At 37.1% G+C, this 26,578-nt stretch overlaps 1 protein-coding gene across 1 annotated transcript in view; it reads right to left on the bottom strand.

Annotated features, from left to right (window-relative positions):
- MAP3K3 (mitogen-activated protein kinase kinase kinase 3) overlaps positions 1-26,578 on the bottom strand; it is a 126,750-nt gene that overhangs the window by 9,649 nt on the left and 90,523 nt on the right. The window contains exons 8-12 of the mRNA XM_007482552.3: positions 22,277-22,410; positions 8,017-8,090; positions 3,484-3,551; positions 2,065-2,157; positions 1,170-1,361 (exon numbers count right to left, since the gene is read on the bottom strand). Coding sequence (XP_007482614.1) covers positions 1,170-1,361; positions 2,065-2,157; positions 3,484-3,551; positions 8,017-8,090; positions 22,277-22,410 — 561 coding nt within the window. The remainder of the gene's footprint in view (positions 1-1,169; positions 1,362-2,064; positions 2,158-3,483; positions 3,552-8,016; positions 8,091-22,276; positions 22,411-26,578) is intronic.

Raw genomic sequence — 26,578 nt, 5'->3', positions numbered from 1 at the left:
TAAAAATGTTCTCTTGCAACAACCAACTATTTTTATTTAGAAAGTTCTTTCACATTTTAATACCATTAATTTTCATCTTAATCTCAATATATCTATGGCAACCATAAAAAGAATATCATGGGTGAAGTGAGGTTAAGTAACTTTTCAGAGGTTTCCACCAAGCAGTAAACATCCCCCTATTTTATACCTCATCTCTAGTCTCCATGCAATGGCACAAATCATTCCCAATGCTACAAATTTGCACCTTTCTCATTCTCATCTCTCAGAATCCTAGTCTGTCCTTCAGGGCTTAGCAGCTATACCACCTCCTTTCAGAAGCACTCCCCAACCTAGACAACTGGGTGTGCCCTCTTTTCACCTCCATTTTTTTTGTGCCATGCTTATTCACAGACAAATTCTATCTCTGCCAATAATAGCATGCAAGTTCTTTGAGGGCAGGGTTTCCTTTTTCTCTTTGTATCCCTCAGCACCTAGCACAGTGCTGAATGACAGGTGCTTAGTACTGTTTGCTGAATTGAGCTGAGTGATGGAGGTAGATCTCAAATCTGGGCTCTGTCTTACAATCCAAAGCTTTCCATTAGATCAGGCCAGACCAGTTTAATGCTGAGTGTAAGAGCAACCCAAGAGAAGGGCTATGGTGGGATGGCCTAGAGGTAGGGGGGGAGGAAGGCAAAGAAGAAAGAAGCATCTTTCTAGCCCAGTGTCTGAGCCACCCTTGGTGTGTGAGAAGCTGGATGGGGGGTGGGGATGCCACTCTCCTACCCCTTCCTAACTGAAGAGATCTAATGGCTAGTTTGAGTTCTGCTGTTCACTATCTGTGGGATTGATTCATTTTCCTTCTCTGGATCTAAGTTCAAACCAGGGAGTCCATATAAAAGGTCACAGACTTAGAATTAGAGAAGACTTTGGAAATCATCTAGTTGAGTCACTAGATTTGTAGTCAGAACATTTCATTTCTGGTCTGTTACTTATTAGTGGAGAGCAAATGGGCCTGGCCAAACCCCTTTCCTTTTAGGGGCCTTCTGTCTAAAGTAAGAGCACGAGAGCAGAGTCACTGAGGTGTGACACTGATGCTCAAATGTTCCTAAACTCTTGCTAACAGCTCCCCTCAGCCTCCTTCCTCTCTCTTCCTTGGGAGACCCCCACTCTTGCCAGATGTAGAGCCTTACACTTGGTTGGCACAGTCCTCTCCTGAACAGTGAGGGCATTCTCACTATCAGCACTCCATAGACGCCCTCGAGGGTCCAGGTATTGCACTGCCAGGCCCAGGTTCTCTCCATTGGTGCTCAAGGAACGGCTGGAGGGGACCAATGTGAACAGGTTCCCTTGGTGACGCCTTATCCGGGGAAATGTTCTCCGGCCTACAGTGATTCAAGAAAAAGAGGGCAGGAAAAAATTATATTACTGGCCATAAGGTTTTCTGCCCCAAAAATGGCAAGCATCGAAGACTTAAGATGGGTTGAAATAGAACAATAAAACCATCTATATTTAGTCATCTTCACCACCTCTCTAGTTTTACCATTCCTGAGTAGCTAAAAGCAGATAAAAATGAAGCAGATCACTTTAGGGGACATGAGAGCCACAGCATGATCTGGGGAAGAGTTGCCCCAGGAGACAATACCAAAGTGGACCTTGGCTGCTCAGCATGCACTTTTCCTACCCTAAGCCTCTCAGCAATAATCACACTTCCTGTATTCCTAAAAAAACTAGGATAAACATCAACATTCTCAAACAGTTCACTGGGATGGATCATGTCAACATGGAATTCAGAAGTGGGCACCTTGGAGTTGGTCTCCACGCTCTCTAAAAAAAAGATTACGGACAAGGAAGCTATTCCCCGCCCCCGCCCCCCCCCCCCCCAATTTATAGAGTCTGGGACACACCTTTAGTGAAAGGTGAAAACATGGGACCCTGAGTGAAACTATATAGGGGCACCTCAGTTTAGGCTGTTTAGACAAAATCATGCTGGTGGATGATAACTCTACAAGGGCTTCTTTCCCTCTTCCTAGTTACTCATGCAGGAAGAGGCACAGGGTAACTAGCAGAGGGAGGGGATATGCTCACCATCATTGTAGTCTTTGTGATGGACAGAGACATGATAACGACGGGGATATGTTCCACCCTTCACCCCTTTGTCATACAGCTGGGTGTCACGATCTGAAAGAGATACATACAGGAATGGGCACTGGCTACTGAGTGGATAATCAACAGCAAGACTGAGGACCCTTTTGGCCTCTCAGAATAAAAATTGTAAATAGATTAAATTCTCAATATCTCTTAAGAACAGTGAAGAGTACCTGGGGAAGACTGAGAAATGGGATCTGGCCATGTAATTTACCTACTCAGGGAGTTTTTAGTGACTCCCTATTACCTCTAGATAAACTCCAGAGGCATTTAAAGGCTTTCACAATCTGGCCCTAACCTATCTCTTGAAAATGATTTCATCTTGGAGGCAGTAGATGGCTCAGTGGATTGAGAGCCAGGCCTAGAGAATGGAGGTCCTAGGTTCAAATCTGACCTCAGACACTTTCTAGCTGTGTGACCCTGGCCAAGTCATTTAACCCCCATTGCCCAGCCCTTGCCACTCTTCTGCCTTGGAACCAATACCCAGAATTGATTCTGAGTCAGAAGGGTTTAAAAAAAAAAGAAAAAAAAAGAAAATGATTTCATCTTATTTCTTCCTCATGAGGTCCATTGCAAGAGAGGCAAAATGGGCTGATTGAGGTGAATGGACGACCCTTGGAGATGACTGAGCCCTGCAATCTGGAATACAAGCTGTTGAAATACAACCTGAAATACAAGCTATTCTCCTCCTAGGCAAGGAGACATTTTGATGGTGTAGATATCACAGTCCGTGTGAAGGGAAGAGATCACATGGCCCATATTTATGCTGTCCAAGAGTCTATCTCCAAAGCCCTTGCGGCCTATTATCAGAAATATGTGGATGAGGCCTACAAGAAGGAAATAAAAGATATTTTCATCCAGTATGACTGACCTCTGCTGGTGGCTGACCCATGGAGCTGTGAATCCAAGAAGTTTGGTGGCTCCAGGCCCCAGGCTTGCTACTAGAAATCTTATCGATAAGGCAATTGCTTGGATTGTGGGTTTTTTTACAATAAATATGATATATCACCTTTAAAAAAAGCTATGTGGTGTTTCTCCCTCTTGGCATTCTAACTCCTGTCTCCTGCCTCTGCACATGCTGCACTCTATGCCTGAAATGCTCTCTCTTGACTCTTTGCTTCTTGGAATGCTCAGTTACCTTCACAGTTTAGCTCAAGAGCTCTTTCCCACCTGGGGCCTCTCCTCATTCCCCCAGTTGTTTTTTCCACTTATTTTGTATTTGCTTTTATGTGTGTACATATTGTTTTAAACAAATCCTTGTTGAATGGAATTGGTCTGGATTAACTAGCTCAGGGATGTAAGAGGCAAAGCACAAAATTTCTGACAAAAAAAGACAACCTGAGATCTGAAGCAGTTTACCTGAATATTCTTGCCTGTTATCTGGGAAACTCTGGGCTCTAGACATCCTTGATTTCCGGAAAGATGGGCTGGTGAAATAAGCAAACAAATTAAAAACAAAAACCAAACAGATGCACAAATACAACATACAGAAAATTTCTTAATGAGCCAAAAAGGGGGGTGGGGAGAGAGAGAGGGAGAGGGAAAGGGAGAGACAGAGAGACAGACAGAGAGAGAGAGGGGGAGAGAGAGAGAGCGCGCAAGCGCTTCTTCTACCTTGGCTCTCTGGCTATTTTTCAGATTTTGAGGGAGTAAAATCTTGGTGTTCTATATTCAAACCTTTCTTTCCCTCAGTCTGATGCCTAAATCCAGCAATGCACCCCAGTTCAAAACACAAAGTTGGCTGACAACTGTACAGCTCAGTGAGCCCACCTTCAACCAAGAAAATAATCCCAGAGATTTCCAGACACAACTTTTCTAGGACCTCTCTTCTAAACTTCTGCTCATTAGACAATAATAGGAGAATCCAAGAGTTGTAACCAAATCCCTTGCCTCAAACAAAAGGGAAAAGTAAGAATGAGAATAAGCAATGGAAATACCTAAAAAGTCATGTGACAAAATCTAAGAAAAAAGCCACCAATAAATATCATGGCCTTGAATGTCTACACACAAATGCATACAGTTTGTGTAACAAGCAAAGTGAACCCAGATAACAATAAACATAACAACTATAATGGAAATAAAGTCAACCATGAGAAGCAACAAAATTCAGGCCAACTCTTGGGACTTGGGCCATTAGAATAAAAAGGGCAGACACATGTTTTCCTTCTGTTATACTCCATAGGGGCATAGGGCTATATGTGCTTATTGGTATATGATCACACTTTGGAGAAGTTTTTCTTGGCCCTTTTAGGGAAATATGCTGTTGCTTAAATGTATCTGTTGTGTTTAAACAAAATGTAGCAATACATTTAAAAAATTCATGCATAATAAGAAAGGAAATTGGACTTTGACTATCATCCAAGTTTGGTAGAATAAAGCTCATGATAGCAATGTGACTGTGTAAAGATCTACTTTATTTAAGAGGAAAAGGATAGGTTGAAGGGTGTATTGGAGGGTGAGGAAAGGGTATATTCTATATAAAGAAGATCATGGGCTTCTCTCATATGAAGAAATCCAGGGTTTGGGTGCTAAAAGGGAGGAAAGAATGATGAAAACTATTTGGGGGGTCAAGAGAGAGAGCAACATTAGTTATAATCTTAATGGAGTATATAGAAGATACCTAGACAAAAAGGAGACATAGATAAGGAATTGGGGAAACAGATCACAAACTGAGAATAGGGAGGTATGATATAGCAAATGCTGGAGGATTTTAATTATTATTTGGAACTCAATCTCTAACAAAGAAGAATTTTTTTAAATTTGTCTTAATAATAGTTTCATTTTTCAAAAAGTAGAGGAACCAAGGAGAAAAACTTCTATTCCAAATCTGATTCTTACCAAAAAGAAACAACTGATTGCTGGGGTAGAAAGTGCCCTTGGAGAGGAAGTGAGTAATTCATCTTAGAGTTCAGAGAAAGGATAGGTAGGATCCCATGGCCTAAAATTTTAAAGGGGGAAATCAGCCCAGGAGGGATGTAAATTCTGAAGATAACAGTAAAGTACTTCCAATAGAGGGGAAGAGGGATTTGGAGCATTTTTTTTTTCATCTGGTCATTGATAGCTGGATTTCTTATTCCAAGAACTGTCTTCCTATCTGTTAATCATTTATTTATTGAGGAATGGCTTTATAAAAAAGATATTTTTATTGATATCTTTTGTTTTTATATCACTTACATATATTCCTATACATACTTCTCCCTTCAGCCATTCCTTATTACAAGGAATTTAAAAAGAAAATTCTGCAAAGGAATTGGAAGAAGTGTCTTTTCATCTGTCTTTTTCAGAGGCTAGGTTTATTCTTTACAATTTGGCAACATTCACCTTTGATTGTATTGTGGTTACTGTTCTTTTCATTTATACTACTTGTCATCATTCAGTATCTTGGCTTCTAATGGCGCTTTGTACCAGTTCATCTAAGTCATTCCATGCTTTTCTATAATCATTATATTTGTTATTTCTTAGAGCATAGTAATATTCCATTATATTCACATACCAGAATTTGACATTCCTCTATCAAAATGCATCTATTTGGGGGCAGATAGGTGCCTCAGTGGATTGAGGGCCAGGCCTAGAAATGGGAGGTCCTGGGTTCAAATTTGACCTCAGACACTTCCCAGCTGTGTGACCTTGGGCAAGTCACTTCACCCCCAATTGCCTAGTCCTTACTGCTCTTCTGCCTTAGAACCAATACACAGTATTATCCTTTAGATAAGGGTTAAAAAAATTTTTTTAATGCAGCTATCTACTTTGTTTCCAGTTGTCAGCACCCAAAAAAAATTGTTGCTAAAAATATTTTGTTGTATATAGAGCTTTTCTTTTTGACAATGACCTATTTGGGGTATAATCTCTGGGTCAAAATTTTAGCCACTTTATTTGCATAATTCCAAATTGCTTTCCAGAAAAGGTTGTAATAATTTACAACTTCACCGACAATGCATTAGTGTTTGCCAATTTACTGAGTACAAAATAAAACTTCAGGGTAGACTTGTTGTACATTTTCTATTATTAGTGATTTGAGGCATTCCTTCATATGGTATTTAATAGAATGCAATTCTTTTGAGAGCTGTTTTTCATATTCTTTACTATTTGTCTGTTGGTGGAATGGCTTTTAGTCTCACATTTTTCTCTTAGTTGTCTAACAGATGTCAAGCCCTTATCTGAGAAATATGATAAAAATATTTCCTCCAGTTGACTATTTCCCTTCTTCTTATCCTACAACAGTGATGACCTTTAGAGACTGTGTGCTGTGCCCCCTCTCCCTGACCAAGTGTTAGGCACACCCCTTACACTCCCTTACCCTGAACAGGGGAGGGAGAAAGTGCTCCCATTGGGCTGCTGGGCAAAGAGGTGGGTGATGCAAGCCCCTCTGCCTTTCTAGTAATGAACTGGGGGAAAGGGGGCAAAACAACACATGGCACATGTGCTCAGAGAGCGCTCTGTGTGCCATCTTTGGCACCCATTCCATAAGTTCACCATCATGGTCCTAGGGTATTAATTTTGATTGTGCAGAAGTTTTAAAATTTCATTTAATGATTATTATTTATTTTGGTTTTTGTAATTGGCTTTATACTTAGGTTAAGATCTGCTCCTCTTAGCTGAGAAAAATATGTGATCTGTTTTTGTTCTGCCTTTTTAATGATGATAAATTTCAGATGAATCTTCAGGGATCTCTAAGTAAAGCATCATGTGATACTGCAATCTGCTATAAACACAAATTTGTTGTATTTTTTCTTTATCTATGCTTATTACCTCAATTTCTCTGGCTATGGACTAGTGATATGAAACAAACCTAGCAAAGTACAGGGAAGCTCATCACCAGAGAGAATTTTTTTTTAAACCTTTACCTTCCATCTTAGAATCAATACTAGGTTCCAAGGCAGAAGAGTGGTAAGGGCTAGGCAATGGGGGTCAAGTGACTTGCCCAGGGTCACAAAGCTAGGAAGAGTCTGAGGCCAGATTTGAACTCAGGACCTCCTATCTCTGGGCCTGGCTCTCAATCCACTGAACTATCCAGCTGCCCCCCCAGAGAGAACTTTTTTTAGCCACAAGAATTCAAGAATATTTTAATACTGGATAATATTTAATATTTTAAAATTGAGTTCTTTTGAAAAACTCTAATAAACCTATAATTATAAAATCATAGGAAATTCACTCCCCGGGAGGCAGAGAAAAAGGGAGGATAGACAGGTAAGTGAGGAAAAAATGGATTGACAGAGATGGCACCTGAAGGATTAGCCAACAAAAAAGAATCTGGAAGGAATAAGGAGCTTGAGCTAAGAAAGGTGGAAAAATGAGCCCACAAACTTCTTGGACCAGATCACAAGTCTGAATTTCAAATTAATAGTTAGCTTTAAAAAGGTTCATGTTTAGCTGATGAGTAGGTTAGTAGTATTATTTCTTTACATGAAGATGAGTACCTTTCCTCTTCTGAAACCCTCCTTTCCCCCATCTTCCTCACTCAAAGCATAAGACCAGTTCATTATTCATAAATGGAATGCAAAGCTACACATTTTCTCCTTCATCTGAAATCCTTGGATTAAAATGTAACTTTTTTACTGTGAAGATCATCAATGTGGTCCAAAGTGGATCTAACTTAGTCCTTTGTTGTCTAGGGAGCAGGCTCAGCCCAGGATTTCAGCCAAGAGGTCAAGGGGTGGCAACAGAGGTTACTGCTGTCAGTGGATAATTAGGAAAAAACATAATATTTTTAGCAATAAGTTTCTTTTCCAAGAGAGTGAAGTTTCCTCCACACAGGTAGCTCCTTTTGGAGTCTGGTGGGAGAACTGTGGCTAAAGCAAATAGAACAGAAGGAATAAAAAAGCCCTGGCTAACACATCCTCGACCTACTTGTATATTAAAAAAAAATGCAGTATGGCTGGTCATACTACCTACCTATCTGCTGACCTGTCCAAGGACTGGCAACTTCCTGACACGGAGTTCTCGGCACTGCTCAAGGGATCCAGCATCTGTAAGGCAATGTCATACATTAGCAGCATGGCAGTCACTGAATGCTCCCCTTAAGGTCAGGATCCAGAACCTAACCTCACTAATATCCCATAGCTCATCTCAGGGCAGAGAGCTGCCCTGGCATGTCACAACACTTTTGCCTCTGACCCCCAAAGGTAAAGGAAAGTAAATATGAAGCAACAAAGTCAAACACACACATAAGATCAACTTATTTTGTGGACTCTGAGAACATCTTCTTTCCTCAACCCCAACTCCAATTTGTAAAGAAAAGTTCCCAAAGGAAAAACATCTAGAGAACTGTGCTTAGGGAATGTGTGTTGTCAGACTCATTGGCACCAACATGTCTATTTCTGAAGGAAAGTTAAATTATTTCCAACTTCTAGGTATTTCTACTGGGCTTGGGACCAAAAGATGTTGAGTATAGAAGTAAAATCACAAATAAGAGGGTAAAATCACAACCCATTTAAATGCAGTAACTATTTGTGCTAAATGTTTGCAAATAGCTTCCTCTCCCCACAGTCTTTGCAAGTCTCATCCCCTCCACTCTTATGTTGCTCAACTCAGACCCGTTCTACCTCTTTGCCCCCTATACTGATAGAAGGGAACATGTACATGTTTCCCTAGTTCTTTGCCTCCCTAACCTCTTTTTTATGCTTCAAAAAATAAATATTACTGATACTTTGTCTTTACATGGCAATTTCCCAACTCCCCACTCCCCTCATTTCCAAATTGTACCATCCTTTCTGAAGAAAATCTAAGAAAAATATCAGATACAAAGAACACTATATCGATCTTTTATGGCTAAATATAATAGCCTTTCCCCAATGCTCATTCTCCTTGACCTCTTTTCTGCTTTGGCATTCTTATACACTCTGGTTGAAGCTAGGATGTGAAAAGCTTTAAAAGCTAAATGGAGGAGTTTATATTTTATCTTAGCGGCAATAGGAAACCACTGGAATTGGTGGAGTAGGGGTGTCATGTGGTCAGACCTGCCTGTGCTAAAGCAAAATTACTTTACCATCAATGTGTGTTTTACAGACTGGAGTGGAGATACACTTGATGTGTGCAGAATAATTAGGAAGCTTTTACAACAATCTAGCTAAGAAACAATGAGGGCCTGAACTGTGTGAGTGCACAAAATGGAGTGGATGTGAGATGCTATGATGGTTTCCTGAGATTCAGGGTACTGATAATGTGGAGGGGAGGGAGGGGGAAGAATTCAACATAATGCTGAGACTAAACACTCAGACACAAGATAGATGGTGGTGCTTTCAAAATAAATAGGGAACTCTGGAAGACACGAAGAATTTAGTAAGAAAGATAATAAGTTGTTTTAGACAACTTGAGTTTAAGATGATTTGGGGATATTTAGTTTGAAATGTTCAAAAGGCAACTGGTGATGTAGGAGAGACTTGGGCTCTATATAAACATATGAGAATCATTTGCATGGAGATGATAAACAATGGGAGTAGTTGATATTGCTATGAGAAGCAAAAGAGATGAGGACCCAGGACAGAATATTGGGGCATGATGTAGATGATGAGCTAGCAAAGACAACTGAGGATCAAGGAGGCGAAGACAACAGATACTAATTGATAAGAATCCAAAGATGGGAATATCCTGGAGTGGGTGTCAAATGTAGCAGATGTAGGTTGAGAATTGAGAAAAGACCATCAGATTTTGAAAAAGATCATTGATAACTTTGGAGAGAACATTTCAGGTAATGATGTCAGATGAAGTGAGAAGACAGAATAAAAAAAGAGTTAAAGAGTGAGTGGGAGAAGAAGAAGTATAGACAACTTTTTAAAGGTTGGCTAATAAAAGGAGAAAATTGCTTGAGAGGATGGTAGGGTCTAGTGAAGGTGGCTTTTTGTTTTGTTTTGTTTTGTTTGTTTTTAACGTTAAGGATGAAGGAGACTTGGATATATTTGAAGACAATAGCAAAGAAACCACATAATGGAGAGAAATTAGATTGGGAAGGGATAGAGTTAAGCACACATGGGTTAGCTCTGGCAATGAGAAAGGCTACCACACTTTGTCAGAAACTGAGGGAAAGGACAGGTAGGATGTCAAAGGGTTTTGAGATGAGGAAGAGGGAACTCATGTTGAATGGCCTCGATTTTTTCAGTAAAGAGTCAAGGTCCTCAGTGAGAGAATGGGAATTGGAGAATGAGAAATGGGGGCTTGAGTAGGGAATAATTATTGTAGAGAGTAAAACAGAAAATCAATTAGGGAGGAATAAATAAAAGAACAATAATGGCAGTTTATGGAAAGAACAAAAGATAAAAACGTAAGTTGTTTATTGAACTTGAAGAATTGAAAAAATTACTCTCCATCCCTTCTTTGCAAAGTTAGGGAATTAAAGATCTGAAATCCTGAACATCATTTCAGATTTGGATGATGAATAGATGAATCTATTGGATTGCTTTTCTCCTCCTTCTTTAGATTTTTAAAAATTGTTACTACAAAGGATAGCTTTCTGGGTATGGAAGGAAATGAAAGTAATATAAAGCAGAAGACATAAATAAATATTTTTAAAGAAATAAGAAGGTAAAAGAGGCACAAAAATCCAATGAAGAGAAGAATTCCATAAAAGGCAGAAATGGCCAAAAGTAAAAAGATATACAAAAATGTACTGAAAAAAAGAGCTTCTTAAAAGGGAGGATTGGCCATATGGAAAAAGAGGTACAAAAATTCCCTGAGGAAAATAACCCTTTAAAGTAGAATTAGTTGGGGGCAGTTATGTTGCTCAGTAGATTGAGAGCCAGGCCTGGGGAGTGGGGTGGGGGTGGGGGTGGGGGGGAGGTGTTCGGAGTCCTGTATTCAAATCTGACTTCAGACACTTCCTAGGTATGTGACCCTGGGCAAGTCACTTTACCCCAATTGCCTAGCCCTTACCATTCTTCTGCCTTAGAACCAATTCACAGTATTGATTCTAAGACAGAAGGTAAGGGTAAAAAAAAACAAAAAGTAGAATTAGTCAAATGGAAATGGAGGTACAAAAGCTCACTCAAGAAAATAATGCCTGAAAATTTAGAATTGGGCAAGTGGAAACTAATGACTTCATGAGATTTCAAGAAACAATCAAGCCAAGTCAAAAGAATGAAAAAACAGAAGAAAATGTGAACTATCTCATGAGAAAAACACCTGATCTGGAAAATAAATCCAGGAAAGAGAATCTAAGGATTATGGAATTTGCTGAATATTATCTTTCAAGAAATTATAAAGGAAAACTGCCCTGATATTCTAGAATCACAGGGCAAAATAGATATTGAAAGAATCTATTGATCACCTCCTGAAAGAGATCCCAAAAAGATAACTCCCAGGAATATTACAGCCAAATTCCAGAACTCACAAGTCAAGAAGAAAATATTTCAAGTAGCCAATAAGAAAGAATTCAAATATTATGGAGCCACAATCAGGATAACATCAGATTTAGTAGCTTCTATGTTAAAAGATTAGAGGGCCTAAGATTAGAATGGGATATTCCAGAAGGTAAAGGAGGTAGGATTTCAAACAAGAATCACTTATCCAGCAAAACTGAACATAATCTTTCAGGGGAAATTCAATGAAATAGAGGGCTTTCAAACAGTCCTGATGTCTCAAGTCTCAAGAGAAGCATAAAAAAGTAAACAGGAAAGAGAAATCAAGACAGTCAAAAAGGTTAAGTTGTATACATACCCACATGGGGAGATGATACTTGTAACTCAAAAAAAACCTAGCATTATTATTATTATTTTAAACACTTATCTTCTGTCTTAGAATCAATGTTGGATATTATTAAGGGCTAGGGAATGGGGGTTAAGTGACTTGCCCAGGGTCACACAGCTAGGAAGTGTCTGAGGCCAGATTTGAACCCAGGACCTACCTTCTCTGGGCCTGACTCTCAATCCACTGAGATACCCAGCTGCCCCCAGAAAATAGCATTCTTAGGGCAGTTAGAAGGTGTATACCTAGACAGAGGGCAAGTGTGTGAGTTGAATAGAATGGGATGATATTAAAGAAATTAAGGCATGAGAAAGAAGAATGCATTAGGAGGGGGAAAAATAAAATGGAGTAAATTATGTCACATAAAAGAGCGCAAGAAAGAGCTTAAAATAGAGGGGAAGACAGAGTAGGAAACATGTGAACCTCACTCTTATCAGAACTGGCTCAACAAGGGAAGAACATACACAATCAATAGGGTATAGAAATCTATCTTACCCTATAGGAAAGTAGGAGGGAAAGGGGATAAAAGATAAGAGGTGGGGATTGATGAAAAAGAAGGCAAATTAGGGGATGTGGTGGTCAGAAACTAAATAGGGAAATAGGGCAGAGAGGAATACACAGCAATCATAATGATGCAAATTTTTTTTACAACTCTGATAAAAGTATTATTTCTCAAATACATAGAGAAATGAGCTGAACAAAGATAAATACAAATAATTTCCCAACTGATAAATAGTCAAAGGATATAAACAGGCATTTCTCAGACAAAGTAATTAAAGCTCTTTTAATCATGCAAAGAAAATGCTCTAAATCACTATAAATTAGAGAAATGCAAATTAAAACAATTCTGTGATATCACTCCACACCTATTAGATTGGCTATTATGACAAAAAATGAAAATGACAAAATTTTGAGGGGATGTTGGAAAATTGAGACACTAACACACTGTTCGGGGAGTTGTGAAGTGACTGAATCATTCTGGAGAACAATTGGACCTATGCCCAAAGGGCTATAAAACAGTACATATCTTTTGACTCAGAAAATACTATTACTAGACTTATATCCAAAAGAGATAAAAAACAAAAAGGGGAAGGACCTATATATATGAAAATATTTAGAGCAGCTCTTTTTGTGGAAACAAAGAATTAGAATGTGAGGGGATAATCATCAATTGGGGAATGGCTGAGTGAGTTATAGCATATAATTGCAATGAAATACTATTGTGCTATAAGAAATGACGATCAGGAGCAATTCAGAAAAGCCTGGAAAGACTTAAATGAACTGAAACAATGTGAAATAAGCAGAACCAGGAGAACATTGTACATAGTGACAGGAATACTGTGCAATGAACAACTCTAAATAACAGCTCTTCTCAGCAATGCAATGATTTAAAACTATCCCAAAGGGCTCATGTTAACTTAAAAAAAAATGCTATCTGCTTGGGGGGGGGGGGGGGCGGGGAGAGAACTGATAAAGAGTCTGAATCCCAAACCAAAGCAAACTTTTAAAACTTTCTCATTTTTTTATTCAAGTTTCCTTTCACAAAAGGATTAATGTGGAAATTTTTTTTACATGATTATACATGTAAAATCTATGAGTTTGCTTATCATCTCAAGGGCTGGGAGGTTAGGGGAGTAGAGAGGGAGGGAGAAAGAGAATACAAGACTCAATATTCTTTGAAAAATATTAAAAATTGTGCTAAAAGAAATAATGAACTGGAGGAATTCCATGTGAACTGGAATGATGTCCAGGAACTGATACAGAGTAAAAGAAGCAGAACTAAGAGAACCTTATACACAGAGACAGATACACTGTGGCACAATCAAATGTAATGGACTTCTCTACTAGCAGCAATGATCCAGGACAATTCTGAGGGACTTATGAGAAAGAACGCTATCCACATCCAGAGAAAGAACTGTGGGAGTATAAACACAGAAGAAAAACAACTGCTTTATCACATGGGTCGATGGGAATATGATTGGGGATGTAAACTCTAACCAATCACCCTAGTGCAAATATCAATAATATGGAAATAGGTCTTGATCAATGACACATGTAAAACCCAGTGGAATTGCACACTGGCTATGGAAGGGGGGTGGGAAGAAGGGAGAGAAAGAACATGAATCATATAACCATGGAAAAATATTCTAAATTAATTAAATTAAAAAATTTAAGATTAAAAATATTGAAAATTATTTTTACATGTAATTGAGAAAAAATTCAATTTAGGGAAAATAATAGGGAAAATAATTCTCTCCATTAGCTATACTTGTGAAATCTGATGCTAGTTTTTTTCTAAGATACTTTATACTTAGGGCACATATCCATTTTGTGCTTAAAATATGGTAGAAGATACTAGGCCAAACCAAATTTCTGCTAAAATGCTTTCCAGTTTTCCTAGCAGTTCTTGTTAAATCAAAAAAGACTATCTTTGAAATGCAAATCAAAATAACTCTGAGGTACCACTTTAAACCTAGCAGATTGGCCAATATGATAGTAAAGGAAAATAATAAATGTTGGAGGGGATATGGCAAAATTGCACTGCTGGTGGAATTGTGAATTGATCCAGTCATTCCGGAAGGCAATTTGGAATTGCCCAAAGGGCTTTAAAACAATGTTTGCCCTTTAATCCAGCAATCCGACTAGATTTGTATCCCAAAGTGATAAAAAAAAAAATGGGGATGGACCTGTTTGTAGAAAAATATTTATAGCTGTTCTTTTTGTGGTGGCAAAAAACTGGAAACTGGGGGTATGTCCATCAATTGGGGAATGGCTGAACAAATTGTGGTATAGGATGGTGATAGAATAGTACTGTGTTATAAGGCATGAACTAGATAATTTTTTTAAGAACTGGAAAGACCTACATGAACTGATGTGGAGTGAAATAAGCAGAACCAAGAGAACATAATATACAGTAACTGAAACATTGCGAGATGATCAAATGTAATAGATTTTGCTACTAGTAGCAATGCAATGATCCAGGACAATTCTGAGAGACTTATGAGAAAGAAAACTATTCACATCTAGAGAAAGAAGTGTTGGAGTAGAGATGCAGAAGAAAACATATGATTTATTACTTGTCTATATGGGTATATGACTTGGGGTTTTGGTTTTAAAAAATTAGTCTATTATAAAAATGAATAATATGGAAATAGGTTTTGGATGATAAAAACAACTCCCAGTAGAATTGCTTGTCAACTCTGGGAGAGGGGAGAGAAGGAACATGAATCATGTATCCATGGAAAAAAAATAAACTACCACCTGATGCCAGGCCCTTGGAGAAAAAAAAAAGGCTATCTTTCCTCATATAATTTACAGTCTTGGATTTATAAAAAACTAGGCTACAATTTTTTTTTTAAACCCTTACCTTCTGTCTTGGAATTAATACTGTGTTATTGGTTCCAAGGCAGAAGAGTGGTAAGGGCTAGGCAATGGGGGTCAAGTGATGTGCCCAAGGTCACACAGCTAGGAAGTGTTTGAGGCCACATTTGAACCCAGTACCTCCCATCTCTAGGTCTGGTTCTCAATCCACTGAGCTACCCAGCTGCTCCCTAGGCTACATTTTTAAATGGCTTGTCTTATATCTTACTTAGGCTGTTCAAGTGATCTGTTTTCTGGGTTTCTCTTAATCAATACTAAGTAATTTTAATAAGTTTAGAATATAGTTTAAGATCTCACAATACTTCTTTCATTCATACCCTTACTATTTCCCTTAAGATTCTAGATATTTTTTCTTTCAAATAAATTTTGTTACTTTATTTAAATTCTAAAAGTGTTTCCTCTCAAAATAAAGTATCTCCTTAGCAATTCAAACGCTATAGCACTAAATCTATACACTTAGTTATTATCATTTTTATGGCATGGTCTAAACTTGGGCAGTGACTATCTCCAATATATCTCCCTTTATTTCTATAGAGAGTGTGTTTTAGGGAGTTGGATTTATAAAAACATTATAGATGCTTTGATAGATTAACTCCCTGATGTTTTATATATTTTGTAATTATTTAGAATGAAATTTCTATTATTTCCTTCTATATTTTTTGTACTTCATAAAAGTACTGATTTTGGAAGAGAATTTTTTTTATCTTGCTGCCTATGGCTAATAAGCATATGAATTTATTTCCTTTTTTATGAAAAATACTTTATGGTTTGTTTACAACCTTTACTCTTTACAACCAATTTCATATGTAGTAAGTAATTACACTTATCCTCATTTTACAAATGAGAAAACTGAGGCTTGGTGTTCAAGTGACTTGCCCAAGGTCACATAGCAACTGGTGGATTAGGTCTAAAACCCAGGTCTTCTGGTTAGAAATGCAGTGATTCCCCAAACCCCAAACACACTATATTCACAATCTCTTTTTATTTTAAAAAAATATATATATACTTTTATGAACTTTACAAATATAAATAAAAATGGTTATTTACACATAAAAGAACAGAGATTTTTACATGAAATTGCAAATATCTATTACATGTAGCTTGATTTTCAAAAATATAATAAATCTAACATGGTATTTCTAAAACTTTGCTCTCTAAATTTCTTTTGCTTTCTATTTATTTTTAATAAATGTTTCACTGCTGCTATTTTCTTTCTTTTCTTCAGTGAGGTTCTAGTCCTTATAACATGCAATACCCTTACTTTGCAATACCCCAGAACTAAGAGGCCCTTTCCCTCCCTACTTAAGGGCATGCCCAAGTACTCTGTAACTATTTCCTGCTGGGTAACTGTAGGATGAGAAAAAGCCTTTTTATATGGCTGCTGAGCAAGCCAACAAAAGGCTCAAGCAAATGCACTTGCCTTCTCTTCCCTAGTGGCAAGTAGGGCAAGTAATGCTGTAAGTTGATGAGGCCTGGCCACAAATGCATTATGTCCTTGCTTCTTCCATTTCTATTATATTTATTCTTTCCAAGGTAGAAAAGATCAAGTCAGAAGAGCCATCAAAGATTTTCTTGGCAAATGGAATTGGTGGCAACAATATACAGGAGTAAGCCCCAAGGAGTGACCTGCTTGACTCTGTCCAGCAGTAAATCAACCTAGCAGTCAAACACCATGTCTTGCAAGCAAGGGAGCAACTTTTCTATTGCTATCCATACTTTCTTTGAAGTGAACTTGGAGAAGTGGAATGTTTTGTATCAATCACTTTAAATGTGTTACCTCCCTAGAGGAGAGTATGTTTCTGGTATGGGATATTGTGCTTCAAATTTCCCAGTAAACATTCCTTTGGAAAAGCTAATTTATTTTAATCAATTAAATAATTTTGGAATAATATTAGCTGGCAGCTGATATTAGAGGCATTAAATGGGGGCTCATGAACAATATAATAATAGAAAACTCTTCAGCTTCTTCAAGTTATCCCTAGTAACTTGAAGAAAGAAGTAATTGAGGTTTGGGGATCAACCTACACTAGATAATTGGAGTTGGAGAAGGGAGCCTAGAAACCATGCTATACTTTTTTTTTTTTGGTATCATGACCTCCCCATAATCATAAATTTGCTCTTCCTAAAAAAAAGTCCTCCTTATAACAATAAGTGTAATTAAACAAAACAAATTCATACATTTTGGCCATGTCTGAAAACCACCTATCTCATTTTGTCCCTCATTCCTCTAAGGAGGTGGAAAGTAGAGGGAAGGAAGAAAGCATGGTTTATCATCAGTCTTCTGAAGTCCTGGTTACTCACTGTATTGATTAGAGAACTTAAATCTTTCAAAATTGTTTTTCTTTTGTGTGTGTGTGCTGTTGTTACTATATAAATTATTCTTCTGATTCTGATCACTTTATCCCACATCAGTTTATATGACTCTTCCCTGGTTTCTATGAAACCATACCTTTTGTCCTATCTTACTTACAATATAATAATATTCCTTTATATTATTATTATTATTATTTATTTTTTGTTTTTATTTATTTTATATCTATATCTATAATATTAACATGCCAGGATTTCTGGAGCTAATATAATGAACATTCACTTTGTTTCCAGATACAGCAAAAAGGGCTACTATTAATATTTTTGCACAAATGGATCTTTTCTCTCATTCTTTGATTTCTTTGTATTTAAAAAAATTCTCCAGATCACTACTAATTAAAGAAAACCAAATTAAAGCAATTCTGAAGTTCCTTCTCACACTCTTTAGATTGTCAAAGACAACAAAAAAGAAAATGACAATTGTTGAAGAGACTGTGGGAAAGCCCACATTCAATGTTTGTGAAGCTGTGGACTGGTCTAACCATTCTGGAAAACAATTCAGAATAAAATCACTAGATTGTTTATATCCTTTGTTCTAGGAAGAGTTATCTCTACTAGGCCAGTACTCAAGAGAAAAAGGGGAAGAACCCAATATGTACAAAAAATAGCAGTTCTTTTTGTAGGGGAAAAAACTAGGGGGTATCCATTGATTGAGGAAGAGTTGCCCAATTATGGCATATAAATGTAATGTAATATTATTGTGCCATATGAAATTATGAAAGGAGCAGTTTCAGAGAAACTAAAAAAGACGGGTATAAACTCATGCAGAGTAAGGTGAGCAGAACCAAGAGAATGATTTATACAATAACAGTATAAAGAAAAAGTAATTTTGAAAGGCTTAAGAACTAATCATGATTCCAAAGGCTGATAATGAAGCACAGTATCTAAAAAAGCACACTGTCAAGATGCATTGTAAGACAAATTTTTGGATATGGCCAATTTGACTACACACATTTGTTAGAAGGATCTTGTTTTTATTTCTCTTTTTTTCAATTTGGTAATAGGCAAGAGGTTCTAGAAAATAATTTAGAACTATCTCTCCAAAGTTATTAAACTATGACTCAGTGATGCCACTATGAGGCACTATGAGAGAGAAAAGGAAAGGATCCATACAAACAAAAATATTGATAGAAGTTTATAGGAATGTGATGGAATTATACTGTACTGTTAGAAATGAAGGGGTCAGTTTCAGAGAAACCTGGGGAAGACTTGTATAAACTGATACAAAGTAAAGCTAGCTGAACTAGGAGAACAATTTGTACACCCCCACAAATGTAAAGACAAACAACTTTAAAAGACTTAGGAACTCTGATTAGAGTAATGACCAGCTATAATTTCAGAGGACTCATGATGAAACAAACTACCTACCTCTTCAAATGGTGGACTCAGTACGTTTATTATATACACACTATATGGCCAATGAACGGAATTTGTTTTGCTTGTCTCTACATGTTTATAACAAGGATTTTATTTTCATTTTTTCCCCTCAGTTGGGGGCATGGAAAAGATAGGAAGAAAAGAAAAAGGTAGATTTTCATTTATTGAAAAAAAATTCAATTAAAAAAGCCTTCCTATTCACCTCTTTTGACCATTTAGGTAATAAGGAATGACTCTTGTTCTTATATGTTTGAATCAAATTCCTCAAAGCCTAGAAATTTGCAGCAAATATTTTTCCTACTTAGCTATTTACTTTCTAATTTTAACTGCATTGATTTTGTGTGAAAGCTTTTTAATTTTACATAATCCATATCATTTATTTTTGACTCCTGTGATTGCCTATATCCTTTATTTGATCAATGTTAGTTATGTATAACTGAAGTTATCTGTAAAGATAATATTAAAAATAAGTATTGTTTTATTAGTTTAGGGATAAAAAGTAGAGTGCTGGCTTGAGAAAGAACTGGAGTTTGAAGCAGAGCTGAGAGAGCATGTTGATTTCAAATGTTGACAGTTATAACCATTTTTTTGTGTCAATTACTCTCTCTGGCAGTTGGGAGTTGGTCTCTGGCAGTTGGCAAAGACACACTCAGAGACTCTCTCTCTCAGGGCTGGAGGAGGTAACATCTTTGCCTCTCTCTCTATCTGAGGGAAAGACCAGAAGGAGTTGGGTTTTTTCCTTTCCCAATTTGGAAAAATTATTGACTATCTATTGCGGTTTTTATAGACTGATTTAATTCTGAGAAGACCAAAGAAAAACCTGGTCTTCGGTTTGGACTCCGAGACTGTTAAGGCTCAGAGTCCTAACTTGATTCTTGTTGAAACTCAACCAGCTAGCCTTTGCTATGTTATAATTTGAAGGTGAAGTTAAGAATTATAAGGATAATAGTGGTAGTTTTTATTTAGATAGTATAAGTTTGAGTTCGTTAGATCAGGGAGGAGTAGTGTAGCCTATGAAACACAGGAGAAGCGGTTCCTTGTGGAACCAGGGAGTTTATTTGGGTGGATTTAAAATCCCTTAGAATTAGAAATCTTTTTTTATCCTTATATATTTCAATAAATATTTTATTTTTATAATAAGAGTTTCTTTAGCATCCTTGCACCTGGCCCTGAAGGGAAGTTCACATTTGAGCGTTACTTCATCACTGAAGATACTTTTGATTACCTTTATCAAAGTATCAGAACAGTTTTGAACCGGTATTGGTATAGTTTTATGATCTATAGTTATGTAGTTCACCGCTTTATTATTTTTACATTATGTATAATTGAAGTGATCTGCTCCCATTTCACAGTTCCCTTTCTTAATTCTCTATCCTGTGAAGGCTAGACTAGTTTTTCCTTAAAAGCTATTGAAATTATCCTAGAGACCTGTGTGAACCACTGAAGGAGATTCCAAATAGCTTAAGTACAAAAGCCAACACATGAGCAGTCAAGAGATCCTCTCCTGACACTAGCACATCGCCATGGTAAACGTAGAAGTAGGAAAACAGTCAAACTGTGCCAAAATTCTATCTTTGCTGAATACTTTTTCCATGGCATGGCTAAATAAACTTTATTTTAACTAGTTTGAGTGTCTAATTTCATTCCATTCCTGGTCCTGAAATAGTGGTCTGAGACCTTATCTATAATATATCCCTATTAACCATGGCTCTGCACCAGGCCTTATTCTTTACTCATGATTTTCTCACTTGGCAATTTAATCAGCTTCTATTTATTCATTTAGCATCTCCATGGATATAATTCTTGGATCTATATATCCAGCCCTAGGTTTTCTCCTTGGTTCCACTGACTGCTTAGTCATTTTACAGTGGATGTTCAGTAAGCATCTCAAACTTAACAAGTTCAAAACTGAACTCATTACCTTTCTCCCAAAATTCACCTCTTTCAACTTCCCTTTTTGATGAGGGTCCCATCATCATTCTGGCTACCTTGGTGGAGGTTACAGATTACAACTTTCTCATCATCCACTAAATTTCTATTAATCTCACACATCTAATTAGTTATAAATCCTGTCATTCTCGGTAACAATTTTGACACATGCCCCTTTTGTTTTACTAATGGCTACTACTCCCAATCAGCACCTCTTGCCTAGATTTGCTAATTGATTCCTGCTTCAAGTTTCTCTCTGTTCCAATCTATTCTCCAAAGAGTTAACAAAGTGATTTTCTGAAGGTGTAAATCTGACTGTATTGCTCCCCTCCTTAGCAAACTTCAGAAGCTCCTAATGTCTGAAGTATCAAATATAAGCTTCTTTGTTTATGTTTTAAAGCCCTTTATAATCTAATTCTGATCTGCCTTTTCAACCGCATAGGAGGTAATTATATATTATTTTCCTTCCCATACACTATGGTTCAGTCAAAACTAGCCTTCTTGTTGTTCCTCACACATAACACTCCATCTTTGTCTCCATACACTGGTCATCCCCATGCCTGAGAGCAATTCTACTTTGAAACTACCCCTCAGAATTTTTTATTTCCTCCAAAATTCTGCTCAAGGGTAACATACATGAAGTCTCCTGCTAAGAAGCAGCTAAACTCAATGGACAGTCAGGCCTTGAGAGAGGAGGTCCTGGATTCACCTATGGCCTCAGATACTTTCTAGCAATGTGACCCTGGGCAAGTCAGTTAACCCCAACTGCCCAGCCCTTACCATTCTTCTGCCTTAGAAATGATACTTAGAATCAATTCCAAGACAGAATGTAAAGGTAAAAAAAAAAGCTACTTATCCCTCTAAAATGTATCATATATTTCTTTTCTATATGTATTTAAGTGCCTGTTAATTTCCTGTGATAGAATGTAAGCTCCCTAAGAACAGAAACTTTCATTTTTGTCTTTGTATTCCCAGAGTTTAGCATGGTGCCTGGCACATGGTAGGTCCTTAATAAACGCTTGATGAAAATTCCCTTGCTCTGCCTCTGTATTCAATGAGCAACTTTATGATTACTCATTTGTTTTTTATTCATTTATAACCTAAAACCAAGAGGGGCACATCATTCTATAAATTAAGAAATTGAATTTCTAATTTACAAACCAGTGTACTGTGAATCTAATGTGACTGTCTCCAAGAATTTTATTACTACTTAGTAAAATTATAAAAATAAAGTTTCTCAACCTGAAAAGTTGAGAACCAGATCTTGGATGATGGTGGTGTTATCAAGGTTGAGTAACCCCCCAAGAGGACAGTCTTTCTTAGAATCTTGTATTATTTCCATTTTAAATCAGGCATCCTGATTTCAGATGTTTCAGGTCCTACCCACTTATTTAAATGTTTCCTATAGCTTCATACTCACACACTGTTCACTGGTTTCAGGAATAAATTCCCCTTCACTGTTAATACTGGTGTAAGATCCCTGCCGTGCGATACGTTGCTGACGCTCCGGCACATAACCTGGAGGAGGTGAGCTTCGTCCAGGGTTCTGGGAGCCTGTAGCACAAAAAGATAATAAGTACTTTTTTTTTTCCATTTCTCTACTGATCTATTTTATTTTCTGCTAATAATATTTAATTTATATATATATATATTTTTTTTTCCAATTACATGGACAATTTTAACCTTCCTTTTTTAAAATGTTGAATTCCAAATTCTCTCCCTTTCTCCTTTCCCCTCTCCTTGAAAAGGCAGGCAACTTAATATAGATTACAGATATCCCTTGCTATATTGCAATTTACTTATGTTGTTTTTTTAAATATAGTTCTGCATCGCAGAGTTTTTGCTATATCGTGAGATTTTGTGGATGAATACCATACTGTGCACAATGGAAATAAAGTATATCACTATCACTTGTACAAGTCTGCCAATGTGAGATTGTTCGCAGCACACTATTAGCTGATGGAATGAAAGGCAACCAACCACAGTGCTGTGTTCTGTATCCTAGGCACTGATTGGCTCAGTGTTTATAAGAGTATGGGAAAGGTTAAAAAGAATGTGAAAAAGATTTATAGGAGAGTGAAAAGGATTTTTAAAGACCTAAAAATCTATAAAAATAATAAAATAAATAGAACACTACTACTTCATGGATTTTTACCTATAGTGGGAGTCTCTGGAACATAACTCCCTCAATAGGTGAGGGATCACGGTATATATGTACAGTCATGTAAAACCTATTTCCATATTAGCCACATTGTGAAAGAAAACACAAACAAAAAAGACCCTTCCCCCAAAACCCATGAAAAATAAGTTTTTTTTTTAAGTATTTCAATGTGAATTCAGATTCCTTCAGTTTTTTCTCTAGAGGTGGATATTTTTCATAATAAGCTCTTTGGAATTGCCTTGGATCATTATATTCTGAGAACAGCTGTCAAGTTGTTCATAGTATATTACTGCTATTGTTGTGTATATGTCCTCCTGTTTCTGTTTACTCTTCATCATTCATGTAGGTCTTTTGAGTTTTTTCTGAAATTCTCCTGGTCATCATTTCTTTTAGGACAATGGTATTCCATTACAACTATATATCACAACTTGTTCAGCCATCCCCAGCTGATGAGCATTACCTTTAATTACTAATTCCTTGTCACCACAAAAAGAACTACTATAAATATTTGTGTACATATAGGTCTTTTCCCTCCTTTTCTTAAAAAAAAAATCTGTATGAGATATGGACCTGGTAGTATTCTGGGATCAAAGGTTTTTAAAGCTCTTTGGGCATAGTTCCAAATTGCTCTCCAGAATGGTTGGATAAGTTCACGACTCCACCATAAATGAATGCATTACTATCTAATTTTCCCACATCCCCTCCAACATTTGTCACTTTTTTTTCTGTCATACTATCCAATCTGATAGATGTGATGAATATCTCAGAGTTGTTTGATTTGCATTTCTATATTCAATGGTGATGTAGAGCTTTTTTTTTCATGACAATAGAAACTTGTCATCAAACTTTTTATTTATGATTATTGTGTATTTTCCTCCATCTTTTTTCCTCTGTTTATCCTACTATCTACTTTCACTCTGTTCATCCTCAAAAGTATTTTGCTTCTAATCCACTATCTCCCCAATATGTCTACCGTTCTATCAGCTCCTTTCCTTAAACTTGTTTTCACTCCTACTTTTCTATAGGGTAAGTTAGATTTCTATACCCAATTGAATACTAAGGTTATTTCCTCTTTGAGTTAATTCCAATGAGTAAGGTTTAAGCACTTCCCCTTCTAGAGTTTATTAATATTTACATGAGTAAAAGAAGGCAGACAGAGAAAAAAGCCTATTTTTAACTAGCCACGTGGGTGCTTTTCCACATGGCTCTCTCTCCTACACCTTCCTTTCACTGCTACATTTAAGGGAATAGAGAGCCCACTTCCTGGACCCCTGTTTTATATTTTCTCCTTTAACCCTAGATCCTAACATGATTCTTTCTGGGTCAAAGTGCCTAAGTCACTCTTCCCATACTGGAGCACAGGAAAGCAGGTCAGACCCTAAAGCATGATCCTGGGAGGAGGGTTCCTTTCACACACCCTTCAATGTAAAAGCTCTACTGCACCTCTTTTATGTCAGATAATTTACTTCGTTATATCTCTCTCTTCCCCCTTCTTCCAGTGCATTCCTCTCTCGCCTTTTTTTTTTAAATCTTCCTATCCAACTCACATCCATGCTCTCTATGTATGCTCCTTCTCTATGTATGCTCTATGTATGCTCCTTCTAACTATCCTAATAATGATCAAGTTCTTTGGAATTACAAGTATTTTCTTCCCATACAGAAATGTAAATAGTTTAATCTTATTGAATCTCTTATAATTTCTCTTTATTGCTTACCTTAGTAGGTTTCTCTTGAATCTTACATAAACGTGAAAGTCAAAATTTCTATTCAGTTCTGGGCTTTTCACCAGGAATGTTTGAATGTTCTCTTTATCATTAGATATTTAGTTTTTCCTCTGAAAGATTATACTCAGTTTTGTTGGGTAGGTGTTTCTCAATTGTAATTGTAGCTCCTTTACCCTCTGAAATATATTCTAAGCCCTTCAATCCATTAAAGTAAAAGCTACTAAGGCTTGTGTTATTTTGACTGGGGCTCTAAAATATCTGAATTATTTCTTTCTGGCAGTCTGCACATTTTTCACCTTGAAAGCTCTGGAATTTGGCTATGATATTCTTGGAAGTTTTCGTTTGGGGATCTCTTTCAGAAGATGATCATTGAATTCTTTCCATTTCTATTTTACCTTCTGCTTCTAGACTATTAAGGCAGTTTTCCTTGATAACTTCTTAAAAAAGAATGTCAAGGCTTTTTTGTTGTTGTTGTTGTTCATGGCTTTCAGGTTGTCCAATACTTAGATTATTTCTCATGGATCTCTTTACTAGGTTGGTTGTTTTCCCAGTAAGATATTTCACATCTTCTTCTATTTTTTTCATCTGATTTTGTTTTATTGTTTCTTGGATGTCTCATAAGTCACTGGATTCCATAATATTGTTTTCTTCTATGAATTTTTGTACTTCCTTTTCTATTTGGCCAATTCTTCCTTCCTTCCTTCCTTCCTTCCTTCCTTCCTTCCTTCCTTCCTTCCTTCCTTCCTTCCTTCCTTCCTTCCTTCCTTAAATTTATCTTCTGTTTTACCTGTTTTAAATCCTTATCTTAGAATTGATACTAAGGAGCAGAAGAGTGGCAAGGCCTAAAGTCACATAGCTAGGAAGTATCTAAGATTAGATTTGAACATAGCTCCTCCTGACTTCAGGTCTGGCTCCCTGTGCTACCTAGTTGCCCCCCAATTCTACTTTTTTTTTTTAACCCTTACCTTCCGTCTTTGATCCTTTTTGATCTCTTCTAGGAATTCTTTTTGGGCCTGAGATCAATTCACATTTCTCTTTGAGGTGTTGGATGTAGCCGTTTTGACTTTTCTATTTTCTTCTGAGTTTATGTTTTGATCTTCTCTGTCATCAGGGAACTTTTCTATGGTCATATTTTTACTTCTTGACTTTTAACTTAAAAACTGTTAAAATTGGGCTTTTTTCTTTCAGTGGAGGAGGCATTGTCCCAAGCTTTGTGCAGGTGCTTTCATAGCTAATCCTGGGGATCTATAAGTTTTTAGTTCTGCCACAGTGGTTTGTTCTTAGGAGAATAGGCCTTTCCTGGCCTGTGGCACTGGTCTTTGAATGCAGATCTTTTCCCCCTGGAACTGTGATGAAGGTCCCTACTCCCCTGCAGCTGAATGGTTCTTTGTACTCTTCCTCATTCTGGGAATGCAACCTGGATCTGCATATGGGTAATGCAACAGTCTTGTACCCAGTGCTAGGAAAGGGAATCCTTATAATCTCCTTTTCTTATTCCTGAATTAATAGGCATCCACTCAATTTTTAATTCTTTGCCACCACAAAGAGATACTTTAAATATTTTTGTACAAGTAGGTCTCTCTCCCACCCTTTTTTAATGTGTTTGAAATATAGACCTAGGAGTGCTATTGATGGGTTAAAGGGTATGCATGGTTTTATATCTCTTTGGGCATCGTTCCACCAAATATCTCTCAAGAATACTTAGCTCAATTTATAATGCCACCAACAATGCATTAGTGTCCCAATTTTTCTATATCCCCTCCAACATCTGTCATTTCCCTTTTCTATCATATTAGCCCATCTGATAAGTGTGAGGTAATTCCTCAGAGTTGTCTTA

This window comes from Monodelphis domestica, chromosome 2 (assembly GCF_027887165.1).
Source record: "Monodelphis domestica isolate mMonDom1 chromosome 2, mMonDom1.pri, whole genome shotgun sequence".
Lineage (NCBI taxonomy): Eukaryota > Metazoa > Chordata > Mammalia > Didelphimorphia > Didelphidae > Monodelphis > Monodelphis domestica.
This window is presented reverse-complemented; position numbering and strand designations above follow the sequence as displayed.